Source organism: Squalius cephalus (genome assembly GCF_949319135.1).
Source record: "Squalius cephalus genome assembly, chromosome: 17".
In the NCBI taxonomy this organism is placed as follows: Eukaryota; Metazoa; Chordata; class Actinopteri; order Cypriniformes; family Leuciscidae; genus Squalius; species Squalius cephalus.
The window spans coordinates 25,203,415-25,230,404 of record NC_137138.1 but is presented as its reverse complement, the minus strand read 5'-3'; the positions used below and the strand labels follow the sequence as shown (position 1 = coordinate 25,230,404).

At 37.1% G+C, this 26,990-nt stretch overlaps 1 protein-coding gene across 11 annotated transcripts in view; it reads left to right on the top strand.

The window, feature by feature from the left end:
• Positions 1 to 26,990, top strand: part of dbn1 (drebrin 1) — an 87,054-nt gene that overhangs the window by 37,305 nt on the left and 22,759 nt on the right. For 7 of the 11 annotated variants that reach the window (XM_079898317.1, XM_079898323.1, XM_079898314.1 and 4 more), the window contains exons 2-4: positions 21,068 to 21,123; positions 23,141 to 23,253; positions 24,869 to 24,958. In XM_079898317.1, coding sequence (XP_079754443.1) covers positions 21,068 to 21,123; positions 23,141 to 23,253; positions 24,869 to 24,958 — 259 coding nt within the window. The remainder of the gene's footprint in view (positions 1 to 21,067; positions 21,124 to 23,140; positions 23,254 to 24,868; positions 24,959 to 26,990) is intronic. The other 4 variants (XM_079898319.1, XM_079898321.1, XM_079898324.1 and 1 more) reach the window with 1 other exon arrangement.

Below are 26,990 nucleotides of genomic sequence, written 5' to 3'. Positions count from 1 at the left end.
ACCAGAAATGCTTGCATTCAGCAGTACACTAGCCATATTTAAAAATGTTCCAGTTTCCAGATTTAAATTATAATAATTTTCATTGTAAATAGAATAAAATTAAGTGTCCGAAAACATTACATTCAGTTTGCACTTAAGTATACTACTTTAAAGTTTAAGTATTAAACAATAATAAGTACACTTTTTAAAAGTATTCTAAAGTGTACTTTTTCTACAAGGGTTCTACAACCTCAGATATGAGACTTTTATGAAAGAAGAAATAATTTTGTTGAATCGCCTTGATCTTGAATGACGTTAACTTCAGCATTTTGATGACTGCAGACAAACAGGCAGCTGTACCCACAAGGGTGGAATTAACTTGCACTTTAATCACTTTCTTTGTGTTTCCTTCCATGTGGCAGTAGCACAACTTGTTTAAATGAATTGTGGTGATGCTCTTTTATGCAGACAAGCAGCCTCATTTAAATGACAATGTGAGTTTGTCAGCTGTGATTGGATGCAGTGGAAGTTACGCCTAAATTATCCTGGACTCACAATTAGACTTGGCATCAAGCGACTGACATCTTTCTCAAATGTCTTAAGTCAGATTAAGTGCATTTTCTTTTTCAAATCTTTTGTGGTTATGGTACATTCTGTTTTTTTTATCTTTCTTTTTTTCTTTTGCTAGATTAATCCACACTGCTCCAAGAATAGATTTTCATCTTTCACTTTGGATAACTCTACATAAGGCCCTTGACATGAATGATTTCAAGCGTTTCTTTCTATTTCAAATCTATGCAATTTTCCTGCCGGTTCTACATTAAATAGGCCCTTTGAAGAGGCGTGGGTTCCCTAATTATAGAAACTCTTGAAGAATAAAGTTTTTTTTTTAGTTATCACTCATCCCTTAGCTGAATGAAACAGATGTGACTGTATGTTTGTGTGTGTGCAGGCTTAAAATCTCGGCTGTTAAAAAGAGTAATATAACATACACTGTTTATGCGTGCACAATGTGTGTAGTATTTCTGAATCTGGAGAGCTTGAGTAAGCATTAAGTGCTGAAGAGGGTATTTATGTCTGACAGAGTTTGAGTCAGAGCAGCGCTGGTGCTGGATGGGATGTGACCTGATCTCCATGAGGACCCTGTGACCCCGTTTCTGCATTAATGCATCTCTGTATGCTGTTATTTGTGTGCATATGTGTGAGCTAGGGTGGATGTGTTTAAAGTTGACATTTTTTACATTTTACTTCTGTATTGTGATGGATTTCAGGATATTCAATGAGAGCAAAAGTCATGTAGGAGGCAGAACAACTTTTTTTTTTGCAATAATATGCACTGATGAATCATGTACAGTAAGATCAGGAACATAAATAGAGCCAGTTAAAGGAGACATATCATGCTTTTAAATCGTTCCTTTTTACATATAAATCATACATTTGTAGTCTATATAAAGCGGAACTGCAATGCTTGGGTCTGAATTCCTCATTATTATAGCTCCACAGGCCCCTTTTCTACCCCTTTTCTGATGTGCGTCTGAGAGCAACTCGTTTTGGTGCGGTCTCTTTAAATACAATTGAGACACTTCATGCCCCGCCCCCTCTCCAGGATGCAGAGGTTCAACTCCACCCCGTTCGGCCATTTTTGTAGTTTGATAGCAGAGATACGATTATCTAGCGGCACAGAACATTTTTATTCACACGTTATTAACAAAATGTCAACAACGGAAGACTTGTCCAACCAGCCTTACATGTTCGAGCCAGAGTCGGAGCCGGAGCGAGATGAAAATGAAGACGACGAACCTGCAGAAGAACGTCTTCATATGGATGTATCGCAATGGTGTGTTACTGTATTTACACATGAAACTTTGGTCTTCCGACCTTTTACCACCGTGTCGATTTATTTTGATTAATATGTGCGAGGGAGAGAGAGCAAGACAGGGTCTAGTTTGGAGACGTTGTCTTGTTTACATTTTCGCCTGGCTCCGAAGAGAGAGAGAGTGCGTGCGCGCGACCGGGTCTCTCTCTCTGCTCGTTCTTTCAGTTAAACATGCGCCCTGTCACAAGCAGCAGTTCATCTTCATTAGACGGTGTAATGAAGCGTGTGGGTTACTACATCCAACAACCGAACATTTTAACTTACCCTCTCGTAACTTCTGCATCTTTTAGCTTGGACTACAAAATTGCAGCGAGAAATAAAAATGGCGGATTGCTCGAAGTGTTGGGCTGGAAGTCAATGTCCTTATTTGGCAGTTCCGCTGCAAATACTGTGACGTAATAGTTCACAAAACGTCATAGATAACAGAAAAATCGGAACAGGTTGAAAAATAAGGCCAAAACGAATAAAGAATAAAAGAATATAAAGATATCAACGAAGCACCTGAAGAGAATAATTTCAACTTTTCTGTCCTTCTAAACACTCCAAATATACAACAAAATGCATTTAAGGGCTAAAAAAGTGGATTTAGCATGATATGTCCCCTTTAAGGCTGCATAATATTTTATAATATATATAATAATAAAATAAAGTTTCCATGGATGTAAAAGGTTCTTCTTGTAACCATAGATGCCAATAACAAATCTTTATTTTTCAGAGTATAGGCTCAATGTCAGCATGTTTGTTATATGTATGTGGGTGTGTAAGTTCCACATCATCATTGTGTCATATGTTGATCATTATTGCTCACCCATTATTGCTTAGAGTCACTGGAATCTATGGAAGCTTGTTTCCGCCACAGAATGAAAAATAAAAAAGGTAATTGTGACTTTTTATCTCCCAATTCTGACTTTTTTTCCTCACAATTCATGTTCGCAATTGCAAGTTATAAAGTCAGAATTGTGAGAAATAAACTTGAAATTCTGACTTTTTTTTCTCAGAATTGCATGTTTATATCTCGCAATTCTGACTTTATAACGCGCAATTGCGACTTTATATCTGATGTATATGAAGATGTAAATTAAAATGAATATGTTTAATTCTGTGGCGGAAACAAGCTTCCATAGGAATCCCCTGGAGAGGCTGAGATTTGTGTAAAATCTTTTCTCCCACCCCATCTGCACAAGTCCCCATTTCTACCTTCTAATCTAACCTATTACTCGGAAACTCAAAAATGGAAAACCTTGTGGAACCCGTGTAATCACTGCAATTACGTATAATTATTCCTCAATGTTGCACTGAAGTGGTAATGAAAGCAGATAGCTCTGCAGGTGGCTTGTATTTCCTCTGAGGTTGCCCAAATTATTGATACCAATAGCATTTTCACCAGCAGCACATGGTCATTTCCTCATGGATTCCTGGGTCTTGCTGTACCAATGACTATATAAGGGTATTTTCCCAGCTTCTCGACCTCCTCCCAATGCTAATACACCGCCACATACTCCCAACACATTCCCAGACTGAAGAAATACTTTCGGTTATTCGCCACCCCTTCTCAGCCCCTCTAGTTTTACAGAACGATGACTAACCAAGCCGAGGGAATGATGTCACCATGTTCAAGCTGCGGGTCGAAGGGCGACATAACTCAGATGCCCTCCCTCACGTCTGGTCGTCACAAACAACTCTTTGCCAATTAAGTTCACTGCGTTCTTTTCAGGCCTGGTAGAGCGGTTGATCTGCCTCTGGGATAGTTTGCCAATGTACCATCTAGAGTCATGTTGCTCAAATTCCTTCTTCACCGCACTTTCGAAACAAGGCTGCTCCTGATTACAGGCCATAGATTTTCCAGAGATGTGCATATGATTCATATGCCTCATAGACAGTCTCTAAAGCCTCATCAATTCAAGTAATTTATTTTTTTGGCATGTCCCTGAAACAGGAACATAACATGTGAGGTATTTTAATCCAGGAAGAGCTCGAGAGTTTTCGCTGTAGATATCTGGATATCCTGAGAAAACTTTGTCTTGGCTGATCATAGTGGTGAAAACCCCTATGGAGAAGAGACTTCTACTGAATTTATCTGATTTTCAATAACCTTGAGGATGCCATATGAATAAGCCTTCACTCATCGTTCTCCTTCACTCCATCATGCTTGATGTTGAGGAGGTTTATTCATACTCATACAAATCAATGATTGACTTTTAAGAGGTTTTGCTCTTGTGTTTAGACTCTTTTGCGGTTTTGTGTGTTTGTGCTACAATTTATTGTATTTTCCATTACCTAGCACACGGGTAAGAAATTACAATATTTGCCCTATGGAATTGATTGCCATGGCCTTTGTAAGGCCAATTTACTTATGAAAGTTATCTCTCTTGTCTTTATTTATTATTAATTAGATTGTTTAATGCTGCTCCAATGTTGTATACATATGTATACATACAACAATTGCATGATGTAAATAGCCTACATAAAGATTATAAATTATTAAAAATATATATTATTATTATAAAAACCCAAACTCATTACAGGGTAAGGCAGCAATATTATGGCAATTTTATCTGACAATAAAAACATTATTGTCGATTATTGCAGATTAGAAAATAAAGACTTCACTATTTTAGTTGCATATTCAAACTGGGAATACATTATACACAGAAAGTGAGCAAAGAATGTTCCCCATCACTGAAGTGGTCCTTACAAAAATGATATTTCTGTCAGTAATTACTCACCCTCATGTTGATCCAAACCTGTAAGACTTTCGTTCATCTTGACACAAATGAAGATGTTTTTGATGAAATCTAAGTGATTTTTGACCCTACAGTACATAAGTACATAAGTTCATAAAGAGATCGTAAAACTAATCCATATGAATTGAGCGGTTTAGTCCAAATTTTCTGATGAAACGTGATCACTTTATATGATGAACAGATTGAATTTGGATTATGGCAGCTGCGTAACACGAGAATGAACCTCATTGGTTCTCGCATGCCAAGCGAAGATGCTTGAGCTTCCATTTACCACAACTCATGTGTGAGTTGATGAATGTTTATATGTGAATAAAAGCCTAAATTCAATCTGTTCAATGTATAAAGCGAACGTGTCTCTTCAGAAAATTTCAGAAAAAGGTTTTTTTCCTAAACATTTACTTGGGAGCCACTGGATCCTACAATGAAACGGAGCCCGAGTCCATCTGTCTTAGGTTGGGCCGTAGAGTTGACACTAGCCACTTAAAAAAAAAAAAAAAAAACCTGCTAACTAAATAGTTATAAAAAGGACTATGGTATTACACGAAAGCATCTTATAACGGTACGTTAATCATTCAGGTCGTTCATGCTCACATTCCATTGCAGTGGGTGAAGATCCACATTTTTTTCTCATTGAATATCCTGTTTCACTTGGAAATATGTCAGGTTATTGAAGTAAAATGGTTTGTGAATGCCATTTCAAGTTGACTAATGTTTCAAACATTTCAAATCATTCTCACACTTCTGGTAAGTTGGTTTACGCACGTTCACAATTCAAAATATTTGTGAGTATTTGAGTTGCAGTCTGAAGGCCTTTATTAAACACTTTTCACAGAGATGCTGTGTGAATAAGCATGTCCAAAACAGGGCGAACAAATCTGCAGCCCTCAGCACAGTTTTCCAGAAACTCATTTCCTTTGCAACAAGGATCTTAATGCAATTATGTGCTGAAAATGAACCAAGTTTTGTGATCCTCTTTCCTGAAGGAATATTTGTCTTAGTCAGCATGAGGCTTTTCCACGCATGAGGACTTGTGCACAATGTTTTTTCCATATGTGTGGCAAATATGCTCCAGTTTTCAAAACACGTTTGCTTGGTTTGTCAGGAAACCACGGCGCATCAAGATCTGGAATGATCATTAGCTGAGGAAAACGCTATTGTTTTTACTAGGGCTTTTCTTTTGTCACAGTCGTAATTTCCAGAACATTAGCAGATAAATCTCCAAAATATTCAGTCTTGAGAGCAGTGAATTATGGTAGCTCAGCCATTTTAGATGCTGCATAGAGGGACCATACTCCCCTATGCATTTTATGGGAATTTTTGGTTGCCATGACAACAGTGTGATATCCCTGTATATCCTGATATTCTGTATATGGCTGTGTAAGGGTAAAGTCACCTCTGTATTTTTGCACTTAAACTCAGAGCTTTCTAGAATCATCATAAAGTGATGTTTCATCAAGCAGTCTCATTTATATTTCAAAGTCAAATACTTATACTGTACGTTATGCACTCTGAGAGACAGTGTTGATGTACTTTACAGCTGTAAATGAGCTAGAGCCTCTGATTGGATTTTGCTTGACTGGACCGAGCTGTGACGAGACAACTCAAGACGGCAGCTTGCACTCAAACTGACAAATAGACATTGACATACACATGCATACACACAAATGTCATACTCAAATGAAAACGACCTACTTGTGTCAGCCACTAGAACAGTGACAGTCATTTCTGGGGACATTCACATTATTTCACTCTCTAAAGTTAAATGAAGACACAAAGGTTTATATTTAACTTCATTAGCAGTTTAACCTTCCTGCTAGTTATTTAATAATTTGAGCTCAATTTGAGCATTAAACTAAACATTATTGCTATTTCCCTTTGATGTTACCGGCAAACATAAAATGTTATTTTGTATGTGTTTTTACTAATATAATATATTAAAGAACAAAGATATTCAAGGCCATGCGTTGCAGTGATTTTACCAGTTAAACATTATAAAAAGTATTACAAAAAGTGCCATAAAATAAATAAAGTGCCATAAAACTGCAACAATTAAAATGATTATTATATTATATTATATTATATTATATTATATTATATTATATTATATTATATTATATTATATTATATTATATTATATTATATTATATTATATATATTATATTATAATCACTCGAATGTGAGAGCAAAAGAATAATTTTAGTTCTATTTTCTGTCAGGAAATATTTATTATATTATATTATATTATATTATATTATATTATATTATATTATATTATATATTATATTATAATCACTCGAATGTGAGAGCAAAAGAATAATTTTAGTTCTATTTTCTGTCAGGAAATATTTATTATATTATATTATATTATATTATATTATATTATATTATATTATGTTATATTATATTATATTATATTATATTATATTATATTATATTATATTATGTTATATTATATTATATTATAATCACTAGAATTGGGGGCAAAAGAATAATTTTAGTTCTAATTTTTGTCAGAAAAATATTATATTATATTATATCACTCAAATGTGAGAGCAAAAGTTATTATATTATTAAAATGATTCATGTCATGTCATGTGATGTTACCTGGAACTAAAACTATTTTTAAACTAAAATTATTCTTTCTATTGCATGAAATTAAGTCGACTGTCCAGTTCCACACACATAATGGGTTTAAAACAGGTGTTTCTGGTGTGTTGAATTGGCTAGTCTTATCTTGCAAATGCACTGCGTTACTGGTGTGTGTGTGTGGACCTCTGTGGAACATCCTAATGCAGTGGGCACAGACTAGAGCATGAACACACCCCTCCAGCAGAGAGATGCCCGTGGACCAGCGTTGCCATGGTAACGGCAGGGATGCTGCTGGCTGTCCTAATGATGCTCTGCTGGGAGTGGAGAGGGCAAGCTTGAACTTGTTCTGAAGTGAAGGTAGAGAAGAGAGCATGAATGTGACTATATGTGTTGCTTTGTGTCTGCATATATGTGTGCACAAAATCAGCTGTGGACTAAGATTATTGCTACTTAAGTGTGTGTGGTTTGTGTGCACATTGATGTTAATTTGTCATGTGTGCCGTCCCCCTCTGAAAAGCTCTCTAAGCAGTCAGCTGGGACAGTTCGGCTAAGGGTAGCAGATGTCTGCGGTAGTAGTTCACCTCTATTTCAAATCCTGCTATTGATTTTCCTTTTTTTTTTCACCGTCTCATAACCCCCTCCCCCATTTCCCCTTCCCCATCTTTTTCCTTTCTTTGCGGTGAAGGGAGGGGGCTTCCTGCCATGAATAAGTCAGCAGCTTTTCACTTCTAGCAGTGAACAAGGTTAAGCTTAAATTATTGATTCGGGGATTTTAAGATGGTCTGAGGAAAACTGTCCGGGAAAAGAGGGAGTGATGACAGACGGTAAAATCCACTCCAGATTCCAGACTCACACACACGTTCAAACATATGCTTATATTCATGTAACGGGCAGTTGACATAAATCAAACATTAATATTTTAGGTTAAAATGTATAAAAGTATACAATTTAATTGCAATGCACAAACTATACAATGCACAGTATACAACACAAAACGCAATTTCTATAAAAAATAAATGATTTTGTGCATCCAATATCATCTTAATTAGTCCAAAATATCAGTCCTCTAATATTAGCCGATACCAAATTGTGTAAATTGTGCATTCCGATTGTATACTGGAATTAACTGGTGAAGTAAAATAGCATGTGTATCCTATTTACAGTGAAAACAAGCAAATCTGCCAAAAAAACATTGGCACGAATCTCCATTTTCTTATTTTGAGAAGTGTAAATAACAGAACGCTATGTGTTAGTATATGTGCAATCTTCACACATTATATTGAGACTTGGTTCGGAATCCCTTCGTCATGCTGTGTCCTGCTGACATCTGTCCGTGTGTCGGCCACGTGTCGCTCTGACCCCTCGACTCATGACCCTTCCCCCCCGACTCCAGCCCGCAGGCTTACACTGCCAGATGCGTCCATCTGCTGCTTTCTCTAGCCCTTTCTTTCCTTCTCATTCTTCTCTTCTTCCAGTCCACAACCCTTATTAAGAGTACATGCCATATTTAATTGACTTAAAACGAATAGTTCATCCAAAAATATAAAAATTCTGCCATTAAATTCTCCTTGTTGGAAATCTAAATGGCTTTATTTCTTGTGTGAGACAGAAAAGGAGACTCTACACGGAATCTTCTGATTTTGTGGATTGGGGACCAGAATCTATTCTTCTTCTATGTCTAGGGCAGCCCTTAGAACCGCTTGTGGGAAAATTATGAAATTTGGCACACAGATAAAGGACAGTCTGAACATTAACCACAGCAAATATGTAGTGTCTAAATACACTGCTCTAGCGCCACCAACTGTCCAAAGTTGCACTCATGTTTATGTTAATAACTTCTGAACTGTTAGGGCTAGGAACAAAACATTTGTTCTCTAATTGACCGTTCGCAAAGACCCGCCCCCTTTAGTTACTGTTGCTATGTCCGATGTTCTCACGCGGTGAAAAATACATCGCGGAGCAGAGAGGACACTGACAACGCGCTGACAGACAGGACAGACCAAGTTACTTTTGATATAAACAAAGTCTCAACTTTCAAATTTGGTCATTTTTCAACGCAATTTAAACAATAAATACCGTTTTGTGGCTCTTTAATGTGTCTGACAGATCACGGTGGAGCCTCAGTTAAAGCTGCTCGTGAACCAATCATCTCTTACTTCTAGTTAATTTATAGCATCAAATAAACATAAATGAACTTAAGAAGGAATGTTGTTTTAATCGCGGAAAGACGTCAGTGCATAGCGTTTTTCAAGTTTAAATCCTCCAACGTTAATCTACTAACTCTCCTGACTGCTTTGTCGGACAAAAATGGCGAATTTGGCGAATGGCGGATTATGATTGGTCAGATCGCCTGTCAATCAAACTCCCTGCGAAGGGTCAATTCCTTGACTCAAGATGATTTGATTTGACGATCTTTAGACAATGCCGGCAAAAAGTTATGGATTTGATTTCATGTCGATATATGAAGCTGTTTTATATTGACACCAAATTTAGCATGTGTCATTGTCACCTTACTTTGACCACACCACATCAATTTGGTCACAGCGCCACCTATAACCAGGGCTTGACATTAACTTTTTTGCTCACCAGCCACTGTGGCTAGTGGTTTTCCAAAGTTAATAGCCTCTCAGCATTTTCACTGGCCACAATTTTGACATCGATACCAAGAGGATAAACTGCCATATAGATATTTTTAATACTATCTAATAATTTGGCAGCAGGTGTATTAGGCTGCTGTCACTTTAAGAACCGACACACAGATCCATTATACTGATACACATGCATTTTCTTTCTCAGCTGTTTATGTTCACTTAAAACATAACTGTGTTTATGTAAACTCTCGACATTTCGACATTATTTTCAGTGTATTTGACTGTTTAAGTGTAATAAGCAGCGAAAAAGAACGCAATTTAGTACTGAGAGGTGGCTTTATGTGCGTGCACTTCAGGCGTGAGCACAAAATCTGCAGGAATGAGTCAAATTAAGCGCAATACGCTCAATCTCACGGCACAATTCAAGCCATGTAACACCAAGAATATTCACCCAGAGCAAATGAAACGAGTGAGTGAGGGGAGGCGGGTTTGTGTGTCAATTTGCTGTCGGAGAGAAGAGAGAGCGAGAAAGTGTATTGTGTATCTGTTCTGCGGGAAATGAGTACTGGAAGCCTTTTAGATATTTCAGTATGTATCGAAAATATACATGAAGTGTATTTTTTGACAACACTTCATTGCACTTAGTTTATTATTTCAGATGCCTTTTTAAAAGACTACAATTGAAAAATTTATATAGATTTAACCCGCTAAAGTGGCGAGTAGGAGTGACTGCGTTACACGCCACTGCTGAAATCCACCGGCATGTGCGGGTTGGTGGGTGTTAATGTCAAGCCCTGCCATTAGTGATTGTATTCATGATTTTTCAGCCTTTTCGCCCAAAATCATCTTAATATGTCTTTAATTGCTCATTGTTGCAGTTGGTCTGATGCTCCCAGCCATGCTAGCATAACTTATCGTGCCTTCTTTGTGCTTATCCCATTAATTACTGCTTGTATCTCTATTTAATATTATTATTATTATATGATAATATACTGCTTATTCAAATGTAATTATATTTATTTATTTTGTTTATTTTAAGAAACCGGTTTTCTTTTTCTCAAAGCTTTTTCATCACAATTGTCAATCGCTCTGTTTTCTGAGGCTACACAGATTATTTGAATGAACATCTGGGCCGTGTGTTGGAAACCTGCTCCGATCTGGCCCAGAGGTGGACAGAGGTGACGATTTAGTGCTGGACTATAATCCAGCATCAGCCCTAATCAACCGTGAGCCGAGAACGAGAAGTACTGTTCTATTTCAGGCCATTTCTTTATCTTTAGCACCTCCTTCGCTCTTTGAAGTGCGTGTCATTTTCCCCTTTAATGAGCTTTTCCTTTTTTCTCTCATTTGTGTTCCAATTAAAACGTCTGTTCTTCAGTACATCAAACGTAGTGCATATATACAGTATATGCACAGGGCTGATGGCGCTCAATTTGGCCTATTAATGGACATTCTTAGATTGTTGTGTATCACATAGAGGCTGTCAGGTCCTTCCATGGACTGTGAGAGTTACATCAAGTCTCATTTATGTTGTTTCTCCCATTATTTCTTTTGGATGTGCGTCTCATTTTCTGCAGTTAAACAGCCGAAAGATAGACATATTTGTGCATATACCAAGTATGTGGTATTATAAAACAAAAAAACTTTTAAGTACTTTTATTTTGAATTTATGTGATTTTTAATCCATTTATTTTCACACAAATTTTGTTACTGCATCAATATTTTTTGGTGCAGAAACAGAATTTGTGTGAAAATAAATGTATGTTCTATATTAGGACGAATGCAGGATTGAATTTTATACTCTACTACTGGACCTGGAAAACACTTTTCCGTTAGGCCATTTTGGGCTCCACTGTACTGTAATGCAGATTTCCTAGTGTTATTAGTTCACTGACTTAATGGGTTTGAAAACTGTGATTCAGGATTGCATCCTTTCTTTTTTTTATTAGAACTGGCTGTAGTAGCCAATTATATTTAGATGGCATCTGCCTCCCACCGTTGATTTGCAATCCACTGAATTTAATTGCATGAGCTCCTCTGTGGCTGGACGTTTTGCTGAGCTTTGTTATTTACAGAGAGGCAATCTCTTCGCAAGAGAATAGCTGGGTGAAGTTTGTGTGTGTGTGTGTTGTTTTATGCAAGATGACCTGTGCATTTTATTTTGCAATTAATTTTGAGTACTACTAATATACAGAAATATATACACTGCCATTAAAAAATTTGGGGTATGTAAGATTTTTTGGAAAGAAAGATATTATTACTTTTATTCAGCAAGGACTCATTACATTGATCAAAGAAGTTCCACAAAGTAACTAAGTAACACAATTAGTTACTTTATAAGGGAGTAGCGCAATATTAAGGCATTACATTTCAAAAGAACTTTCCCCAACACACCACACTACTACCTTAAGGGTTCATATTATTAGCTTAAGGTACTAATAAGGTAGTGCCTTATTGATAAGCTAAAGGTAACGTTTTTGCATAGGGTGTATATCTATATTTTTCATCTATGTACTTTATTACTATGCTATATTATATCGGTTATTTGGACACCGCTTTGATAGATATCAACACAAGGCATTGAATAAACCATGTTCGTCTACAATCTTTTAATATCAGTTTCTGTGCTTCCCCAAAGCACACCTGATAATATTTAATAAAATCTGTTATCACAGCCATTTCTCTCCCTGATCAACATATTCTTTCCCACACAAAACACATGAACTACAAAACCCGTGACCTTTTCTTTCCAATGTCACAATACTTCCTCTTCTGCACAACAAGAAAGAGACTTTCAGTACTGTGCATGTGCATTCACTTTAGAGAAAACTACCTGTGTCTTGTTTCTCATAGAGGCAACACATGTGGAATCAGTTTATGAGGCTGTAGGAAACATTTCGGAAATGTTTGATTGCTTTAGCTTCCTGGAAAAAAGAGCACAGTCATGGGTATGGGGCAGATTGGACACGGCGACCCTCGGAGAAACAATCAGATTAGTAGCTCCTGCTTAGGCGTGCGGCGGAGTAATCATAATGACACGGTCAAGAACGAATTCCGAAAGCCAGAATGGAACTAATTGCAGCTGTGTGGAACTGACCAAATTCCGTGCACATTCTTTTCTCGTCCTTTGGCATACCTTTTAATTTGGCCATTTCTGTATGTCTGCTATGTAATTAACAATGAGGAAGTTCACTAGCCGATACTTTTACTTAAACCATTCACATCTTTGTAGGATCAGGGTCAGTGAACTGCAAGAGTGTCTTGTTTCATGTCTTATTTTGAAGTTTAATCACAGTCTTATGTGATCCTGTCATGTGCTTCCATAGTCTCATGTGTCACGTTCTCATTGGTTCATTCATTGCTCATTGCTCTCACGTGTGTCTTGTTAAGTCATTAGTCTTTAGGCTTGTTCGACTTCATGCAGCGCTGCGCAAACTGATCGGTGTCTGACTTGAAGCAGTGCATGCCGGTTCGAAATTTTGTCCGACTTGAGACTGCGCCGACGCCACGTCACTGTGACGTATGGCATCAAAGTAGCGCGAGAGCAGCTTCTCCAGAGCAGATATATATATATATATATAGCATCCAGCTTCGTCTTTGTAACCTGCTGTTTGTGAGTTTGTTTAGTCCATTCAAGTTCATGTTTCAAGTCAGGTCTTTGTTTTTTTTTGTTTTAAATAAACTTCACATGGGTTCTCACTTCATCTCGCCTTCACTGGACATTCGTTACAGTTATGTGTGAACCACAGACATACAAATGTGTATACAAATCCTTATTTATGAATATTAAAATCGTGGCATTAATATTTTGATTCTATTGTATTCAGTTGTCATATTAATGTAATTGTTTTCAGTCGCATTTATTAACCCCCTGAGGTCGGCAATCACGCCGGCGTGATCTGCTCGTTTTTTTATATATCAGTGCAAAATACTCTGTTGATTTTGATTTTACATACTTGTATTGTACATCATTCAAAACTGTTAAATGTCTTCTTTTATTTGTGTACACTCATAATAAAAACAAAATGTTGTGTTTTTCGTAAAACAAAGAAAATAAACACGATGCGCGTTCTGCCGTCTCTCTCAATGTGAAACTCATTCTGAAACGCGACAGAAAATGACCTGTAACTCAGCGAATGTTTGTCACACAGACTTGAAACGCATGTCTATACAACGCTTGGAATCTCTATTTTTAAAGTATGTAAATTATATAAAAAACAAATATTCTATTTTTAAGTAATCCATACGAAAGCAGCGGCATGTACAGTTTCTCAAACGCGCCCTCATTAAATTTAATTTGAACACGCCTACGAGCGCACGAGCGATTGACATGCAAATGATCTATGCGGAGAAACGCAGACCTGTAACGCCCTCATTACCTCAAAACAAAGAAGCAGAGACTTCGTAACTTACTCCTTACTGTGTTTGAAAGACGCGCCAGAGCTTACATTGGATTTAGGCTACCTCAGAAGAAGAAGGACGCGATTTGAAGACAAGAAAGATTTAAGGTAAGAAATTTTTACATATTAGTTTGATATTGTTGCATAAATGTCACATTGCAGTTGAACTGTTGCTAGATATATGGGGAATATTATAATATTTAGACCCGTGTTTACTGTTAAGCCTACTGTGTTTGTGGATATCTGGTCAAACGTAGATATGTATGGTAACCATATGTTTTATATTTGAGCGCGATCGCGTTTGAATGTATCAGATTTTGCAGCGCGATCGCGTTTATCATTTGAAAATTTGAAAAGCAAAACACACCAAATGGCTTCATGTTTTTACTATTATCTAATTTCATATCATCATAACAAATGGAAAAATTTGAAGTAACATGATAATCAATATACTTTTCTCTAGCTTGGTTGTTACTGAAATATTTTGGAAGATTTATACTGCTATCAATTGTTATTATTATTTTACCCAGCACTGCGCATAGCTTAGGCCTACAAGGCACAACAAACCTGGTGTTTATTATATTCTATATTGTTGGAAACGTGTGTGTGTGTGTGTGTGTGTGTTTTGTGAATTTTAAAAAGCAATTTTAACCAGAAAAATCTAATATTTATTTGCAAAATCGTGCAGGCCTTTCTCTTGATATCAGTATGTTCACTTTTTTTTCAGGGCCCAGATGCCACTGAGTCCTGCCGACTTCAACATTCACATGAGTCTCTTGAACATGGTAAAGTGAAAATCAAACACCTTGGAAATGAAAGGTATGTACAATGTTTTTAGGAATGGCACAAAGGTCTGTCTTTGAAGTGTTTTTTTGGCATTTGTTGTGTCTATTTGGGTTATGTTGTGTAAATAAATCCAAACAATTTAAAAGCCATTCTTTTTTAAATCTCCTCATTTACAGTATTGTGCAAGGTTGCTCAGAATGACAGGGCTATTAGGAGCTATATTAGGATAGCTCCTAATAGGGCCGTTGGGGAGGTTCTTTGTCTTTCTCAGGTGAGAAAAGCTTACATATTAATGAGGTCACGCATAAGGCTTTCTAACACAAAACACGTCGTAAAAAATTGAAACCAATATATTGTCTTATCTGAATGAGCAGTCAAGGTGATTTTCACATAGTTTTAGAGCAAATATTCTAGGCTACGTGATACAATTTTCAAAAGTCTTGTGAAGAAATAATCAGTATGGGTTTCATGACCTTATTTCAGTGAGAATTTTTTTTTGTATTTTCACAAACCACGCATAAATGTCATTATCTCAAAACTACAAACTTTTACATACATGTTGCTGATATATTATTGTAGCAGAGTTTGTGCTGAATACAGTGTAATTAGACTTTAGCCATGAAAATGTCACAAGTAACAGAAATAACCAGAAATGTCAGAGCATGTCAGAACACCTCCAGGGCCCAGAAAACAGCTCAGACCCCAGAGGGTTAAATGCAGTTTACTCATCTGCTTAAGTTAATATGAAATGATAACATTTCGCCCTGAACTGTTTGACTTCTGCTGCAAACTTGTTTCAAAGGATTGCATAATGTTAAATAAGACTACACTTTAAAGCCTTAAAATGAATAGCATTTCTGTAATCGTTTAACCATTTATTATGTAATATTTTTATGGGACACAAAAGGGGTTTTCTCAGTATAGTTCCATGCTTTGACTGACAATAGAACCATAAAATACACCAAAACTGCAACATAAATTCACAAAAGTAATCAATTGCCTTGATTCGGATCTTAATCTTCATTCTCAGCAGCGACTGTAAAGATCAAATCCCACACTCATTATATATTTAAAAATGGCCACCTCAAGAAGCTTTACAACACGTTTTTCAGCAGTGATATCAAACTCTCATTGGCTCTCGCCTGCTTCGTCACAGATAGCAACGTTCAGTGTTTCCGACGATGTGTGTTTGATTTGTGCGCCTTCACGGAATGGATCAGGATAAGATTTTTCAGCGATTAATAACTTACAGTAAAAATTCTGCTCTGTACCTCATACAAAACTATTATATACCCACAGAGGCGACTGCAACATATCATCATTTGGACTACTTTTGGTACCGCTTTTGGCATTTTAACAACGAATCACCCCAAAACATTATTAATTATATTGTATTCAAGTTATTGTATATGGTTTGCATTGAAATGTGAATAAATGAATCAAACAGAACGAAACGAGCACTGCAGGAGGTCATGTAGTGTTATTAAGGCAGGAATGCCTCAACGTTTCATTCACGCTAAGGGAACGCTTTAATTAGCATGGCTATAGAGAGTTTGTTCACATGTTTCCCACCCTGCGAGACAATAGAGGAGCCCCCCACTCTGGGGCTTGAGCAAATCGCGCTCAGCTTCTCCCTGGGCTCGTTGACGCTCTGAGCCGCGTTTCTAGGTCATGAGAGTCTGTTATGAATAATAAAACGAGTCAGATTTAAATGGAATATTTATAGAAGCGCACAACAGCAAACGCTGCACCTCCTCCCTGTATTATTTTCTCTGATGTCTGCGGTATTTCTTATTTACTAATATTTCCTCCATCTTGTACTCTTTACCGTAGCATATTCAGCTCTGCGTGTGTGTGCGTGTGTTTACCGTTATGTTAGCCAGGGGGATCGTGAGACAGACTGTGAATGAGCCAGGGACCTAATGACTCAGGCTGAGGCCCCTGACGGGAATGGTGATATTTGGTTGAGGGGAAATGTTTTGGTGATGAAAGAGGAACTCGGGAGAAGGAGAGCTTTTAGAACTCTGCCCTAGATGTTTAATTGTGGGACCACTCAGTTGGAAAACAATTAGAGCGTAGTCAAGTAGGTCTATTTCGGTGCTGTAGGCTATATATTTTCCAGTGAACTTATTTTCAGCTCCTCTATAATCAACATAATAATTGCAGGTTCCGAGTAATCACATGCGATGGATTGGAATCTGTCAACTCTTTCTGTACTGGATACTCATAATGCATGGCCTTGCACTGGGGGCCAGTGTTATTCTTCTTCAACATTATTGTGTCTATCAGGCTCCTCCGTATTCCAGGGCGCCTGTGATAAACCACAAACTAAAATAAACTTTAAGGGTTGCAGCTGAAGTTTCAGCAGAACCATTTTCTCTCACCCTATGAGCGAATCTCAACTCATTAGTACACTTTTATTAGTGTAGCCTTCTGCTTAGGGTCTCCTCCAAGCAACCCCCTAGCAATGATCTGGAAAGCACCTACAGCTGCCGGAAAGTGTAAATATGGAGTTGCCTGCTGAGTAGGGATGCACTACTATTAAAAGTGTATTTTCCTCTTATGGCTGATATTAGGATCTATTGTGCTTTTTTTGTGTGTGTGTGTGTGTGATGTTGCTGTTTGAGCATGTAAAAGGTCTGCAGAGTTACAAAGCACAAAGTCAGTAAGCACAGTTTCTGAACTCCCTGAAACGCCTCCATCGTGGTCTTGAGTTTTCTTCAGGGAACGAACACATCACAATATTGCTCATTTAAATAATTCCCACCCAAGGTCGATGCAAAATAAAGGGGGCAAGGCCTGGTTGAGTTGCGTTAGAAGTGTGTTGTCGCCATGTCCAAGAGATGCTTTTTTTTGTGGTTTTTCTCCCCAGATCAAACTCTGTTATGGTAAGGGGCGTGTTTCCGAAGCATGTTTGAAGCAGTTGACCAATCACAACACACTGGTCCTGCCAACCAATCAGAGCACATTGTGCTTTTCAAAAGGAGGGGCTTTCGAGAGACCGGAACAAAACAGGGGTGCGTTCCTCAGCATTGTTAGCCAACTATGGTCGCAAGTTCCGTCGTTACAAACATAGTTAATCGATTTGTCGTTTCCCGAAACCATAGTTCCAACGAACATTCACAAACAACATCGCAAACTTAAGAGGTTGGAACTACAGCTCTTGGGCTGGTAATGTTTTTTTTTTGTTGTTGTTTTTTTGTTTGTTAAGATTCAAGCATGAAAACCTATTCTAGTAAAGCCCAAAAACAAAATCAAGACTTTGTAAAAAGGGCATAATATGTCCCATTTTGTCTGAATGAATGAAAAATTCAAGAATTTTAAATGATAGAAGTGAATTTAGAGATGCTGGAGATTTCATTTAGCAGTGTTATTAAATTATTAGTGTTTTTAAACTTTAAATAGTTCGTTCACCCAAAAATAAAAATGTTGTCATTATTTACTCACCTTTATGTTCCAAACTCATATGGCGTCGTTCACCTTCGAAGCGCAAAGGAAAATATTGAGAGATTGTGTCTCTTCATAAGACTTTCTGGATTAAATAGCTCGAAAATTTTTGGAATACTTTAACGCTTTTCCACGGCGTGGTACGACTCGGCTCGGCACGACTCGGCTCGGCGCGCTTTACTTTGGCTTTAAGTGGTCAGATTACAACAAATGTTATCTAATTGCAAAAATAAGTTAAGTGCATATGCACAATTTAATATCCAATATCAACCAACGCCAATGCATTTATAAAATCTGTAATAATCAATATGATATCAACATATCATGAATTGCTTTTAATACATGTTTAATGCATTAAATGACATATTACATTATTTTCAGACAAACTTAGAAAAGAGCATCGGATGCTGATGCACAAGTTAGATTGTAATTGACAGATGAATGATGGCAGAAGCCGTTACGCTGCGAAGAACGGATACTGTTCTAATGCTGTTAGTTCATTTGACAAGATGAACTCATTTCTGGTAGATGTCATTTACCAAAGCTGATTATGTTTGATTTATGATGATTATTAAATGGCCGTTGCACACAACATTCCTCTCATTATGACACACAGTCAGATGAAATCTACATATTTCAAACACATCCACATCAACCCCGTGGACCTTCAGCCACTCTGACATGCTTCTCTGTTCTACCCCCATAAACATGTGACAACATAATTATTATTTAAGAGCTGTAGAGTAGTTTTACCCTTGGCTGCAGCCAAACTTTTTCTCTGCCAGCGCTTCAGAATATTTGCATGTGATTGTTTGCATTATAATAGGGGTCTCTTTGTAAGCCTGTCAGTATAAAGGCTGATAAAGGCTGGAGGATAGTGTCAGGTGAGGGAAGTCCTCACTGTTTAAATCTGCCTGTTTGTGCTTTGGACACGTTTTTAGCCTTGCGAATTATAAAACTGGCAGAAAAGTTCCACAGACTTACTTTGATTAGAGCAACCACCTGACAACCATTCACAACACCCTTGCAGATAAATTGAAATGCACTAAAAAATACTTAGAATAACCAAAAAGCAACACCATGGTTTACACAACATATCACAATGGCACTGGCACATTTTAGCATACTTTTTGCTAAAAATAATACACTTTTAAAGAAAATGCTTAAATGGAAACAGTAGTTCACCTAAAAATAAAAATTCTGTCATCATTTACTCACGCTCATGTTGTTCCAAACCTGTATGACTTTCTTTCTTCAGTTGAACACGAAAGAAGATATTTTGAAGAATGTTGGTAAGCGGACAGTTGATGGCACTCATTGACTTCCATAGTAGGAAAAAAAAATGGCTACCATCAACTGTTTGGTTACCAACATTCTTCAAAATATCTTCTTTTGTGTGTGTGTGAAATATCGCTTTAAGTGGGAACTACTGTAAACCTAATGTTTTTGTACACTTTAATTGTATGTTAATTAAAATGAAATAAAAATGTATTATAGTTTAAATTATATTTAATGCAATAAGTCGAACTTGAGTTTTTTTCAACGCACTTGAGTAGGAATTAAGTATATCTTTATATGTAATTTCATAATTACTTCTATTGTCTTTGAAATATGGTGAAAGTGAATACTGCCGAATGTACTGACAGGGATTTATGGGAAACTAAAATATACTGAAATTTCTATTGAAACTTGCATGCCATGTATTTAAATACACATTTGTAATTACACATTTGTACTGAAGTTGCAGTTTCTGTTTTTATTAGACTTTGGGACGATATATTCACAGCATTGTACATCAGTTCATCTAAACAGCAAGACACGCCATTTTAATCCATTTCCCATGCTTCGTGCGGTAGCTTACGGCAGTAGAACTTCTGTTCCTCTCTTTGTTGTCTTTACTAGCGTAGCACCAAACTCCCACTCATTATTTTTGCAGTGATGGGGAATGAGATTAGCTGTGCACTACAGTATGTTAATGATTATCTCCATTATTTAAAGAACGAAACATCAAAGCCTTGGCATGTTACAAATGCCGGGATATATTTGATCTGAGCGTACGCAATTCATTAATATCTCTAGATATCGCTTGTACCAGAATCCTTCTCGCTTTTGCAGGTAAGCGTGAGAAAGGATGAAAAAAGCAGCAGATGCACTTTTATTAGAAGCATAACAAGTACTAGTGCTCCATATTTTATCCTCCTACACACACACAGCTCTCAGATGACAGAGGATAATGCCTTTTTCTCCTCGGAGCTAACAGCACCCTTGTCCCAGAGTGCACTGCTTTGGCCTTCTGGATAGAACGCATTCCAGTCTTTCAGAGATGAGTTTGGCAGCACTTTATTTTATAGTCCTGTTCCCCATGTACATACTATATACTTATAATAGCAGAAAGTGTAATGCATTAAAACACATGGCAAAAGACCAATTTTAGATTAGCATTTTGGTTGCAATTATTTATGAAAAGATATAATGCATTATAATATACATTACGAATACTTTTATAATGCATTATGCATACGGGCTTTACGTAAAACCAATATTTTTGTGCAACCTCCTTCATAACTGTTATGATTTTTGCATTGTATTGTTGTTGCTGAATTCTTTGATTGAACAGGCATTTACTGAATTTTCTCTTCTTTCTCTGTTCTCCAGGGCCTTATACACATATGAAGACGAGAGTAATGATTTGATCCTGTCTTCATCGGGAGGTAGGCTACATCTCAACATACCTCCTGTGCAAATATAGACGATCTAATAATAACCGACCAGAATCTAGTCATGCACTAGCAATAACGCTGTCGGCTGTGACTGATGACATTCATTTGCATTGTTGATGTACCATGATTATGCCGGTGAACGCCACCCTGCGATTATATCGTGACACGGAAGCCAAACGCATTAAATGTGATATTAACACTGTTGGAGTTGTGCTGGGACAAACATCTTTATTGATTTGCAGCTTATCTAAATAATCTTAAAACCCAATGGACTGTAATCCTGCCAGCTATGAACAGAACAGATCCCAAACACTGGCGTCAGCAACCGTCACTCAAATCTCACTGCGTTTTCAAACTATTATGGTGCATCAAACTGTACGGTCTGTATTTTCCCTCATAGCTGGAGGAGGGAAACCTGTCATTTCTCTCTGATGACAATCATTTAGTCCGTGACTGAGGGAAGGTTATTATTAAGGGCTGTGTTGATTAGCACAGAGGATTTAGAAGTTCGATTTGTTGTGGGAATTCTGTTTGCAAGAGATTTCCCGCAATGTTTATTTACAGTGAACAGTTTGATTTTCTTGTTTCTAAAGCCATCATTTTGCTGCAGTTTTCAACATCATATCTAAGCATTGTTAAAAATGCCTGTAAATATGACAATATGAGAATGATGCAAACCATCCATCCAAACTTGAGATATATTGTATAACGATATAACGGAAAAAAAAAATATATATAACTCAGCCAATCAGATTTCAAAGCAGAAAGGATCCAATTTATCCAATTGCAATTTCAAATGATCCGTTTAAATGACCAGGATTGGTATTATATTTAGATCAGTTTAGTGTACACAGAGTTGGGGAAAATTGGACATTGAAATTAAAAACATGGAATTAAAATGTTTTTATGTGGGCAGTAAGTAGTGGGCTTATGTGTCTGCTACTTTGTGTAATTTACTTTTTCCGGAGCAGGAAAGAACTTCCACCAGACTGTGGGTGTGTGTGTGTGTGTGTATGTGTGTATTCATGTCTGTCCAAACCCTCTCCAGAGATTTGTTTCTGTCTATTGGCACATTACCTCTCATGAGAAGCAGTAACTAACCGATCAGTCATGGTTGGCATAATGGGCCACTTAAATAAGAAACGTTTGCAGCTAATATTACAGAATTGTATTATTAAGAATTATTTTTGTTTTAACAGTTTTTATTATTTTGTTCATTCATTATTAATTTTTTTTTATTAAAACATTTAGATATTCATAAAATACTAAAAATACCACTACTAATATATACAGTGTATATATATATATATATATATATATATATATATATATATATATATATATATATATATATGTATAAAACTTTTACATTTATTTCAGAAGCAAAACTGCTAGTCTTAACTATTAAGACTATTACATTAGTTAGAGAATTGAATTGATAAGTATTTTCTTATCCCAATGGAATTTTTAGTGAAAGTTTATGATTAAAAAAAGAAAAACACTTTATTTTATTCTCTGCAAAGAAACTTAATATCTTATGTCTTATATCTTTATATTTTTGTTTTGATATTTTTACTGGAAAACAAGACTTTATTTAATTGCATTTTTTAATTTTTGTTTATTTTTATTTATTTGCGGTTAAGCACAGTTTAGTACTGTACACTACTAACTGCTATAGAAAAATGTCTCTAACTATCTAACAAAAGCAAAAAATGATTTTCTGATGGTGGTGGTGGCCAGACCCCACACATATCCCCCACAATCCTATTTCCTAAATAGTAGTTAAGAAATTGCTATTTCACTAAAGATCCAACATTTAGAAGATTAGACTAGAAAGCATGTTCTATTACTGTATGGTCAGGCCAGTATGGGCCATATGTTGACTGAAAAACAAGAAGAAAAAAACAGTATTATTATTATTATTATTATTATTGCAATTGCTACACTACTAACTGATGGGAAAAAATGGACTTTTCTTTCTAAACTCTGTGATTGTTGTGTTTGACAGATGGCGGTCTGGCAGAGATCGCAGTCACCTTCGATAACACCCGGATCATGTACGGTTTCTGCAGTCTGAAGGAGCCCACGGCAGCCCTGCCGCGCTACGTCCTCATCAACTGGGTGAGATGACGCAACAACCTGCGCTCAGTGACACTGACATTTTGCAAGCCGTTAGCAAGAACTCTTCAGCTCTAGAGGTCGACAAAGACAGAGCAGTCAACATAACCACAGTCAACCGACATCAGTGCCACCCTTTAATTATACATGCATTCTTTTATCTTACAAAAGCAGGAAATAATTTTGATATGGTGGTGGGAGCGAGACCCCAAGTCTAATCCATATATTTAGCCCCCACAATCCTGAATTAGTAGTTATGAAATTGCTACTGTATTTTGCTAAAGATCTAAGGTTAGATTAGATTAGATAACAGTGACTTGAAGGCATTTTGATTTTTGAACAGTTGGAGGGCAAAAATTACAGATGAATCACTGTATAATCTTGCTTAGAATAAAGTAAATGCAAGCTTCCAGTCATTATTTTAGCTCTCCAATTAAATGATTTACACTACTGGTCAAAAGTTTGGAATAATTACGTTTTTTGTTTTATGTTTTTGAAACATTAAGTCTTTTATGGGGGCAGTTGTGGCCTAAGGGGTTAGAAAGTTGGACTTGTAACCCAAAGGTTACTGCTCAAGAAACATTTCTTATTATTATCAATGTTGAAAACAGTTGTGCTGCTTAATATTGTTGTGGGAAATGTGATACTCTACCATTCAAAAGTTTAGGGTAAATAAGATATTAAAAAAGAAAGAAAGAAATTAGTACTTTTATTCAGCAGGGATGCGTTAAAATGCGTAGGATGCGTAGTTTCCACAAAAATATGAAGACTGTTTTCAACAGTGATAATAAGAAACATTATTAATAATAGAGCACCAGTAATATAATTGAGCATTATAATTTCTGAAGGATCATGTGACACTGAAGACAGACAGATGTTGAAAATACAGCTTTGCATCACAGGAATTAGTTAGAAAATAGAAAATGGTTATTTAAAATTGTAATAATATTTCACAATATTACTATTTTACTGTATTTTTGTTTAAATAAATGCAGCATTGGCAAGCATAAGAGACATAAGAGAAAAGACAAAAACATAATTATTCCAAACTTTTGACCAGTAGTGTAAATCATTCAATTTGAAGTTTGCACAGGTATTTTGAAGTGCATACAAATAGTGCATAAAAAGCAATTGCGCACAACTCATATGAAAGACACTCTTAAATACTTTCATTATTTTCTTATGTTCGTTTAATTACAAGCATGTTTTGTACTTTGTATTTTTAGTACTTATCTCTTTATGTCACACTCACAGCAATTATTTTAAATTGTGTGAGCTTCTTTATTTTGAATGGGTGCTGATCAGAGAAGTATCTCTATTGTTAGTTGAATTATTAAAGCGACAGTCTCTCTTTAAATGTATTGGCGCCTTGGAAATGCACCTAATGGTTGCAGTGGAACACAATATTCACCTCAATTTAAGGTTAAAGGATGTTATTATATGTTATTATTTTTGGTTTTCTGAATGTAGTGGGAGGTTGTAACTACCTAGGGGAGCAATCTGAGACAATTATATATTGGCAGTACTCTGAAGTGTGCTAGACTTTTTTTAATTTTTTTTTCATTCAAACTGCAGTTGAATTCTCTGAATAAACACAGACTTGACAATGTGTGTTCAGGTTGGTGAAGATGTGCCCGATGCCAGGAAGTGTGCCTGTGCCAGCCATGTAGCCACCATAGCCGAGTATTTCCAGGTGGGTCTCCCCAAGGTAAAACAAACATCTTTTACTTCCCTTTTACATTAGGTAATGACCCATTTCAATGACATATGAACCCATTGCCACTCATTTTGACATCATCTATCCTCTGAGCATGCGAGGAGTGTTAGCTGTTAGGTTTCATCTTTTCTAACTTTCCTGAGAAAACTGTTGGGAACGAAGGAAATGTGATTCATCCAAAATAATTTTCTTTGTTAGTGTCGGGGTGAAGCTAACAAAGCAGGACTAGTTCACCACAAAATCAAATAAAAGAAATAAGAAATTATATTTTGCATGAAAAAATAAAAGATCATAATGTGACATTATTTTGGTGATTAACCATGTTCCCCTTCAATTCCCATTTCCTTAATGTTTACAAAATCTAGTTCTTATTATCATTATGCAAAAAAATATTTAAATTAAAGTCATAACATTTACAAGGTAAATGTAAATGCCTTTACATATGCAGATTGTGTCCAGACAATATGATCTTCATTACTTACAGTAATGAGAATCAAATGGGAATGAGAATCATTGAGAATAATGAAGTTTAAATTAAAAAATAAAATATCTTAATTCACAACAATGAGAATTGGTGAGGAAATATGGCAAATTGTCATTGTTACTGCGTGACTTGTGTCTGAAACACATGTGTAAATACACCAATCTTGATTGGCTAATGTGATGTCAAGTTACATAGCAAAGCATGCAAGCATGACCATAAAAGGGCACCTGTGTCACAGAATCTCCAGAATCTTTTGATTGTCTGAAGGAAGCCACAAAGGCACGCCCGAAGTGTGGCAACGCAGCGTCCCGTTCCCTTCTCAGGGAACCGGGTTACATACGTCATCAGAGACGTTCCCTTTTGAATGTAACTCAACGCTGCGTCATGTCATTGCCCCAGTGGGAATGTGAACAGCGACGCTAGCCCACTGAGGAAAGATGCCTGCCCATTAAAGCCAAAGTTGCCAAGCTGCCGCAAAGTCTGACCGAGGAATCATTTTTACGACAGTATCGGTTTGTTCAAGGCCCTGAAGCAGCGAACTGGAGGGACCACCCGAAGTAACTGACGTGAAGATTCACTCGTGAGCGAAGATGGACCAAATGGCCCGTCAGACACCTCCACCTCCCGAATCACCAGGGGTGGCAGGATAAGTAGAGACACCCCCTGAGAGCCCCAAAGAAAATCTGGTACACAATATCGAGGTATGCCCAGATTCCCCATGGGAGGGGACACTCTCAGGGATTTTGGATAGTGCTTTGTAAGATGCTACATACCCAGGTGGAGTGAGCTCTGACACCTAGAGGCGAAGCCATTCCACACGCCTCATAGGCCAGAGAAATTGCATCGATTATTCAATGCGAAAGGCGCTTTTGAACACAGACCCCCTTGCTGCGACCTCTAGGTAGACCAGCATTTAAGTGCATAAATGCCACTGGCCTGAGCGGTAGACGTAAATCCTAAGATTGTGAATAGGTGTAGCCTTTCTTGCTCCAGTGATTCATGCAGCGGAAGAAGGTGTGAAGTATGACCAGATGTGCAGTCGCATAAGTGTGACTATTTCTAAATCCTCTGAGCCAGATGCGGACAGCATTGGTTCCTCGTTAGGATCAGAAGAATTCGCAGGATTCTCAAAGGATCCTCTGAGTCAGTGGATATAGCAAGAGAAAGAGGGACACCTGTCTTAAGCTCCTCCAAGTCTACCTGCAAACCCTATGATCTAAGCCGCCATGCTGCCTCAACAGGCACAGAACCCGAACCAGAAGCCTGACTCCCATCCCTTGAGAAGAGAGCCAGGAAGGGGCGGTAAGCCTTATGGAGAAATGCTCACAATGAATACGGACAGCCCCCTTCAAGGACTGACCAAGCATGTTTTGAATGTAATCAGGTCTGGGGTGCAAAATCCAAGCAGGAGGAGGTTATTCTAAAAGGTCCTGCAGATCAATCTGCTCTTCTAAAGAAATAATTTAGTAATTTAATTGAAGAGCCACTTAAAAAAGTCCGAGCCTACTCTGTGGCTGACTCTAAGGGTTCAAATTGAGC